The sequence below is a fragment of the Heliconius melpomene genome, chromosome 12 (assembly GCF_056956725.1).
Source record: "Heliconius melpomene rosina isolate 202511_hmr_F chromosome 12, ASM5695672v1, whole genome shotgun sequence".
Lineage (NCBI taxonomy): Eukaryota > Metazoa > Arthropoda > Insecta > Lepidoptera > Nymphalidae > Heliconius > Heliconius melpomene.
Window position 1 is genome coordinate 12595087 of NC_140400.1, and position 9002 is coordinate 12604088.

The 9002-nt window shown below is 32.1% G+C and overlaps 1 protein-coding gene across 1 annotated transcript; it reads right to left on the reverse strand.

Moving 5' to 3' along the window:
- Window positions 1-357: 357 nt before the first annotated feature.
- On the reverse strand, window positions 358-9002 carry LOC146533929 (cytochrome P450 9e2-like). Its single transcript, XM_085194062.1, has 9 exons — window positions 6943-9002; window positions 6705-6856; window positions 6135-6258; window positions 5091-5209; window positions 4842-5020; window positions 4547-4632; window positions 3750-3965; window positions 3087-3338; window positions 358-1758 (listed from the first exon to the last, which is right to left on the reverse strand). The coding sequence occupies exons 1-9, from the start codon at window positions 7196-7198 to the stop codon at window positions 1595-1597; spliced, it is 1548 nt and encodes a 515-aa protein (XP_085050188.1). The 5' UTR covers window positions 7199-9002; the 3' UTR covers window positions 358-1594.

Sequence of the window (9002 nt, forward strand, 5' to 3'; positions counted from 1 at the left end):
AGTAGATTCTTTGTAGTAATAAGTAGATGTTTACGTTATTGGTATCTATTCGTAACTATTTACTACGTACTTCGTACAGTATGGATAAAAATCATGAAATAAACATAATAATCCTACGTCTAATAGATTTGAAATAGTTTACCCTACATGCTGCTACCGTAAAAGGAGCGCAGACGCTTCCACCTGTATATTTACGACTTTGTAAGTATCTATCTTTCAAATCGTAGCGCGGTTTATAGACTACATCTACCTACGAAGTAAAGTGCAGTCAGCAGAATGACATACAGACCGAGAGAAAGAAAAGGGTTCCGTTTTTTGCCATTCGGCTACGTAACCCTAAAAATAAATAAAAAAATATCTATATTAAATCTCTTTATTTTATAACAAAACCCAAAGTATATCCTAAATACACTGAGTAAAACTTAATTCTTAATATAATAAATTTGTAAACAATAAGTTATATTTTTAAATACAATAAAATATTTATGTTTTTATTTTTTCAAGTATTTTCTTTTAAACTGAATTTTCAAATTAATTCAATTTAATCTTTTTAAAAATTTTTTTCATCATCATAATTATTTGATTATCACTAAAGGTATTAATCATATTTATAATTAACTTGTATTCAGTTTATATACTTTCCATAATATAGCGGAGATTATTGTGATATCAATGCAATAAAATGAAAGTAAATTATAAAATAAAGTAATTGGCAAGAGGCGGGCCAAAGTATTTGAAGGGATTTAATTATTAAAACAATTCCTAAAAATAAAACTTTAAAGATTGAACAAGTGTCAAAATCTATTTTAAATTTTAAATAAAATAATCAAACAATTGCGTTAGTTTATATTTTGCCACTTACTCTTATAAATTTATGTGTCTCTATGTAGTATTGGATTTGTGGCAATTTTCAAATAATAAAAAACCTATAATTTAATACTAATATTAGATACATTAAATATATCATATTATTTCTTAATCATGTTTTAATTCATTTTACCAAGAATATAATCTCAATGTTTCATAAACTTTAAATTAAATGAGAATTATATAATACTATAGGCATATTTTATCACATTATTAATTCACTGTATGATTGCACAACTGATAAGCTCTTATCATAGCTAGGATTTAAATTATATACCACATACCCTTAAATAAAATATTACATGAAACACAGTGCATATAGAATTTCTATAAAAACGGAATCTTAAAGTTTATTTCCTTTAACGATTTTTTTTTATTTCAACAAACAATAAGTATATATATTGAACCAACACCAAATTAAAATCTGATAGCAGTTTAATATACAATTTGATTCTGAAAAAAGCAACTATTACTATTAATCGATTTCGCAATCACTTATTGTATAAAATGTACTTGTTTTTTATTTAGTTAAATTATATCATACTATTACAAGCAGAACTACAGTAATACCGCTTATAACTCAAAATGCTAGTAAAAATACTGTTACTTTAAATAAAGTTGGCTTTGTACTATTTAATTTTAAGATAATTGCAATACTTTTAATATAAATTTGTACATTACCATGGTTTTTGTATCGTATAAGAAATTCTATATTCCACTTTAGAACTTATATTTTTTCAACATGTACCCATAGTCCATTTGCTGGCTTCAATAACATTGAAGTTTTATGAAATTTCACTGGATATTCAGTTTTGGAGCACGGAGTAAACTTGAAATTTCTCAACATAGCAACAATAGCCGTTTTTGCGACAACCATTGCAAAGCGAGAACCTGAAAAAAAATACCATTTGAAATTGTCGACTTAATTGGTGTTAATAAATTAAGTATGTTATATAATGTAATAGTCGTGGTGCAGTGGCACAGCATCTGACTGGAAACGCGACGATTGTGGGTTCGATCCCCGTTCTCAGTAGAGCGTTAATGTTAATGTTAATGAGTTAATTTCATTTCCTTGCTCTGCTAACAAGTCAAAGCACGGCGTTGTATCTTAACACTTTGCTATATGCGAGATACACCTTGAACCTAAAAAAAAAAGAGTTAATTTTATACCATTTATGAAAAACAACCGGAAACATTCCGTTGATTGATGACCGTACAATTATATATAAAAACACCAAAAATATGTCTGTTATATGGCAGCTATATTTATTTTATATTTTTTTAGTATTTGTTATTTCAATTGTCTAACTATCTCACAGTGCATGGAATACAGTCTAGTGAGCCTTAGTAACAGGGTCCTGTAACATTATCTTTTGGGTACGGAACTCGAAAAAAGAACGCTACAACTTGTTTTCTTATAGATATCATTATACTTCATAATCTAGAATATGTTATCGTTACATTTCGCATAACAAATGAGTGCAAACATAATTTTATTTGCTTACAACTAATATTTCATGTCTCCCGAGTATTAGTTCACTCAAATTACGTATAAATCAAGATTTAATTGCATCATATGACAGATGGTATCATTTATGAATAAAGTACGAGTCGGACTTGCCCAGCTAGGGTTTCATATCAAATACAGAATTATAGGTCAACGGAAAGTATCTACAACTTACAAAAATTGACTAACTACAGTTTGCGATAGTTTGCACTCATTTGACTTCATTCCGTGTGAAATTAAACACAATTACAAGTTTGTAATAGTTATTATCTGTAAAATAATTGAGATTGTTATTTGTACTGCAAGTCCTTAGCTCTTGCAAAATATAATAATTGTAGGTATACAGAAACACGGTGTACATACATAAACTAAAAATAATATAATCCGTAATTGAGAACCTCCTCCTCCTTTTAAAGGGGGGTGAAGAACTACAAATATAAGTTTCTTTTCATTTCACTTTTTTACTGTTTTTTTTATTTGCACTGTTAGTTCTAACTTTATACCAAATCTGATAACTATAGATGGAAGATAGGTTATCTTCCATCTATAGTTAAGAGTCTTTGAATAGTTTAGAAAACACATAAAAATATGAACGTCGCGCGACTTGATGCCGCGCTCTTTGAAAACCGTTCAAGCACTATCTACATATATGTTCTCATCAAGCTTAATTCACAGTCTAAAAAAGTATTTTACAAAAACTTGCTGTACTCACCGATACAATTGCGAGGTCCGGCCCCGAATGCGAGAAACAAATGTGAGGGTCTCTCTTTCTTCTCCTCCTTCATGAACCTTTCCGGTTTAAACATTTTCGGTTCTGGGTATATATCGGGGTCCATATGTATACCGTACGCGGGAATGGCGACCACTTCGCCAACTCTCAAATAAAGATCCGAATTAGGCACCTTGTATGGTTTAGTACACATTCTGTCGATTCTGCTAACAGGCGGGTACATTCTTAATGTTTCTGGAATACACGAGTTATATATTTTTTTAGTATCAACATTTTTCAAATAATTATCTTTATTTCCCGCTTACTTGCAATTACGTAAGAGAAGGAATTTTTTACATTTCCTATGTAAAATGCGTAATGAGCGCGTAATATATATTAATCAATTTTTGTTTGAAAAACAATTACTTACAAAACAGAAACTAAAAGGCAACAAGCAATTTGGGAAGTTTTGATTTCCTAGGTTTATTATTTAAACAGAACAATGTTACCTATCATTTTGCTTGGACTCACCAAAGTATGTTAAATTGAACATCGCCTTAACTAAAACGAATGATATTAGAAGAACATCATCATATCATTTAATCATCCAAGACCAGCTCTTCTTGTGCCCATGGTATCCATATTACAAAATAATATAATACTTACCCAATGTAACTGCCTCAAGATAATCAAGCCGAGAGAAATGATCATAGCACAACTCTTGGCCATTAGTTACTTCCTCTATATGTGCCCGTAACTTGTCTTGAATGTCGGGTTCCACGGCCATCGTGTAGAAAAAAAAGGACAATAAAGTACTAGAAGTTTCAAAACCCGCTAAGAGAAACAGTAGTGCTTGGGCATCTAAAGTATCATCATCCAGATCTAAAAATAACAATTTGACTTTAGAAAAGGACTAGTTTTAGCTAAGGTAATGCTTTGTTTAACCAGGTCTCATGTAAAAATAAATATCATACTGACAAAATTACATTTTTAGGGTATCATTAAGGAAAAAAAGGAACCCTTATAATATCATTTTGTTGTGCGTCCATCTGTCTTTCTGTTTGTCAATACCTTTTATTTCAGGAATGCTTGGAGATATCGAGTTGAAATTCAAACCATATACCTAGATTTATGGCCCTATAATTTCTTGAAAACATATTTCTATATTTACTTAAAAAAAGATATGTGTCCGTGCAGACCAGGGTTTGCAGACCCACGTGGCTGCCTCTTTGACACAACTGGCTTAGAATATTTTTTAATAGAATTATTTTATTTCGCTTTTCTTGTTAATAAAGTGCAGTATTAACTACCACCACGCCTACAATGTGCTTAAAATGAACCAATATTTTCTGCTCATTAGACCAGAGAAAGTAAGTAGTGTCTTAAATCTTTTTTCTTCTCTAAAAGTTTACACTAAGCAAGTGATGTCGATGGGAAAACATCAATGCAAAAATAATACATACATATTTTAGAGGGTTCTGTATTATTTTTTACTTCTTCCTTTTCTTTCAAAGCAATGTCAATCAAGAGTTGCAAAAAGTCACTCCTCCTGCAATATACAAAATAGATATAGTGTACTAGTATAGACATTTAAAAGATATTGTTTCATATTTATTTTAATAATTCCAGGTTTTCGATTTGTCAGAGGTGCGGGTTCTGGTCCTACTAAGGTCTTTTATATGTTTACTTAAAAATGTTTTACTGAAATAACACTTTAAAAACATTGGAAAACATTTTTATAATACACTCTATACTTACTTAGATTCTTGTGCCATTCTTTCAGCCTTGGTTTTTTGTAAGATTTTAACTAGTTTTGTAGTTGATTCAGGATTCATAAACGATAAATTAATATATTTAAACATTGATGGCATAAACAATAAAATGAAGAAAAAAAATATTCTCTTAGGAACAGACATGTATGTAAATTTTTCAGCTATCTAAAACAACATTAAGTGATGAGACAGTGAAAATTAATAAAGTAAATGACCAAAAAGAATTACAATATACCTTATAAAATTCGGCATTTTTATCTTTTAAGTTATCTGTGCTTATACCAAATGCTGTTACTCCAGTAACTTCCAGAGTGAAGTGTCCAGTTATTTCTTTAAGTTCAATGTCAGATTTATCTGAAAATTATGTTTACAATTAAAAATGGAAGAATAAATATTAAATCAAGATATACTTCTTATTTCTATCATAAAAAATGTAAAATATGAATCAATCATTTTTTTTTAACTCTCCCATTGCTCACTATGATTTCTAGATTTAAATTTATTTGACTGAGTTTAAAACAAAATTTGTCATCTATATTTATGATTTCCTCGTTTCGGATTTTATCCTTAAGAGATACACCGAGCATAGCCCGCTCCATGGCGCGCTGAGCGACTTGAAATTTGTGGACGAGGCCTTTCGTTAGAGTCCATGTCTCCGCCCCATACGTCATGACCGGAAGAACGCACTGGTCGAATGCCCGAGATTTCAGGCATTGAGGTAGTGGCGAGTCGAAGACTTGACGAAGTTTTCCGTACGCTGCCCAGCCCAATCGTATTCTTCTGTCAGCCTCTTTGTCGAAGTTGTTCCTACCAAGTTATATAGTCTGACCTAGGTAGATGTATTCCTGGACAACTTCGATGCTAACATTATCGACGATAACTGGCCTAGGAGGATAATCCGTAGGAGAACCAAGGTTACCGACATAGCCCAAAGAATTGGTAAGCTGAAGTGGCAATGGGCGGGGCATATCTGTCGTAGAGCCGACGGCCGCTGGGGCAGACGTCTCGTAGAATGGAGACCGGTGGGACGACCCCCTGCCAGATGGGACGACCCCCTGCCAGATGGGCCGACGACATAAAGAGATTGGCGGGAAGCGGATGGGTCCGAAAAGCTGAGGATCGAGTGTGGTGGCGAGAATTGGGGAAGGCCTATGTCCAACAGTGGACAAAAGATGGCTGTTGATGATGATGATGATGATTTATGATTGTCATTTATTTATAATAAATCAATTGACTAAATAAATTTTACAAAATTCTATGAATGCAGTTAAAAACTTACCAAATTGAGTTAAAAGTCCAACTAATTGGTTAGAGCAGTGCTGCATTAATGGAAACATATTTTTTAATCGAGCAGAACTGAAAGTTGGAGTAATTAAACTTCTTACTTCTTTCCATTCTGATCCCTAAAATTTTATTGTTCTTTTAAACACAAAGTTATATATCATCATGAATGTTATAATAATAATTGACTACTGGTCAGTCGCGGCACAGGGGCACGAAGTGTGCTCAATTTCCGCTCGAGTAAATTACATTAATTTAAATGTACATTTTCTATAGCTATCCAAATTTTCTATAGCTATAGTTTTGAGGCAAAGTGCAGTGTTGAGTTGCACCACTTAACATGCAATGCCTCCAGAATTCAGCAGAATTAAAAATGTCTTGCAACCATATTTTATGTCATAGTTCAATTCATTAATTATGGTGTCTCAAGATGTCCCATTTCTTTAAATCTATTTTCTTAGACACATGCAAAATGTTTATGCTATTTGAATAATGAGAAAATTGAAACTAAATACTTAATACTTGGAAGCCTTTTTTTTTAAATAAAAGAAAATGTGATATATTTTACCTTTAAGCTCAAAAGAGTTCTGCTTAAATATCTTGGTTCATTTGTTTTCAATGTATTTCTATCGATAAAATGATCAGAGTCACTAATTGTCACTGCTTTTATAATGTCAGTATCAAGTATAAATAAAATAGGTCTTTGTCCTTCAAAACATCCTGTATTAAAATATAGTTTAGATAAATTAATATTTATACTGAATACTGTGTATATATTTTATATATGTTTTAATAATGTAACTTACCTCCAAAACGATGTCCTTTGAATAAATTATAGGTTTCTAATTGATATTCAAAAAAAGATACTTTGGCCACTAATCGTGATAAAGTATTTCCAAACAATATTACAGGTTTTTTAAATTTAATATTACGTTTTTTGAAATGATCAAAAGAGCGTGTGTAATAAAAATAGAAATAAAATGCTAAGTTCATACATAGCAAAAGCTTCCAATTTTCAATAAAAAACTGTAATGATTCTTGCACAATATTGCTTATTTCCATGTTTAATACTAAAAATTCAATTTGCTACATAAAGATTCACAAAGGTAGTTCAAAATTATTAAAATTTTATTTAACTCTTTTATTAACTTCTACGACACAATAAGCATTAATTAAATATTTACTTTGAAGAAATTGTTAAGATTTAAATGACTAGTCACTATCAACATCAAGTATCAGCTGTCATAAATGTAAATAATAATATTTTTACTATTATTGAATGTTCTATGTCATTTCAATCATCAGTCATGTGTCAAATTTTAATCTAAAATAATGACTTTGTGTAGATAATAGAAAACACTGTTTTGGGCACGAGGATCAAATTGAAATTCATTGAAGTTTTTGTAACAAATTCTAATCTTTGAATTTATTTTTATTTTAACGTGTACTAATTTGCCATAATTTGTTTTGTTTTTATTTTAATTTCATCCAGAGGGTGCCCAGCCCAGATTAATATCTGTCCGATATTGGTTTGTACCCGTATGCCCGGACACGCGACCCCGGATTCTCGAGCCGCCACCAGTGTTGCCAACCCTACTGTTTCAACAGTAGATCTACTGTTTTTTTACTTTTATCCCTGTTTTCTGTTTTATTCCTCATATCTGCTGTTTTTTTGAAATGCGTAAAAAGGTTGTAGGTCAACAGGAACTGTACTTATTAAAGTTGACAAATATGTATAAGTTTGCACTCATTTCATACCTTCGTTTGTAATGTAAATTTTCACTTTTAGTCAAATTTACCGCATAACATAGGTCCACATTACCATAAAGGGTTTGCACGCGGTGAATTTCATACAAAATGCAGCAAAAACTATAATTGCTCGTTGACTTTCCATTTTCTGAGCTCAAAGAGATCGTAAATCTGGTTATTTGATATTATTTTCAGCTTAACATATTCGATATTCGATCTTGAAATAGGCAGACGAACAACGAAATAATATAAGGAACGAAATAATTTACTACGTGAACGTCGAAAACCTCGAAATTGGAAATATTGATGAAATTAGTTATTTTAATAAAATTTATAACATTTTGGTTAAATATTTGCATTTTAACTTGATAAATATAAGAGTACTTGTATTATTTTTAATGAATTTCTTGTATTTTACTATTTTCTACTGTTTTTTTAAGTTCCATATGCTGTTTTTTGCCTTCCCGAGGTTGGTAACACTGACCGCCACTGTTATACCCCCATCCAGTCTGTAAAAGTGGTGTGTGCTTTCCTCCAGAAAACTCGCTGGAAGGGTAATAAGTCTCGTAACATCAAACAGGGTTACCGGCTTATAAACACTGGGTCACCTTCAGGTAGAAACGGTGTGGCGGTAGTGCTTTCTGAAGAGCTTCAGAATGGGCTCCTTGAAGTTGACCGTCGCTCCGACCGCTTGATGCGGGTAAGTGTACTGATTAAGAGCGTTACCACAAACTTAATCAGTGCCTATGCTCTCCAGGCAGGGATGTAGCGCGGCCGAAAAGGAGACATTCTGGGAGCAGTATGAAGGGGTTCTACTTGCTGTACCGTCTACCGAAGTGCTCTTAGTGGGGGGGGGGGGGACAGGGACTTGAATGGTCACGTCGGTAAGGGTGCTGAGCCGTGTTCACGCGTCTATAAGCGATATAATTTTTACATTAATAAAATATTAAAATATGAGATTGAGGCGAGTCATGGCACAGGGACACAGTGTGACTATAAACGCGTCTGGGGGTGGGTTCAATGATCAATTAGGAATTCCCCTATTCGAGGAAATGAATATTTATTTAAATTTCTATTTCCATTTCGCTCTGGTAGCAAGACAAGACGCGGAGGAATG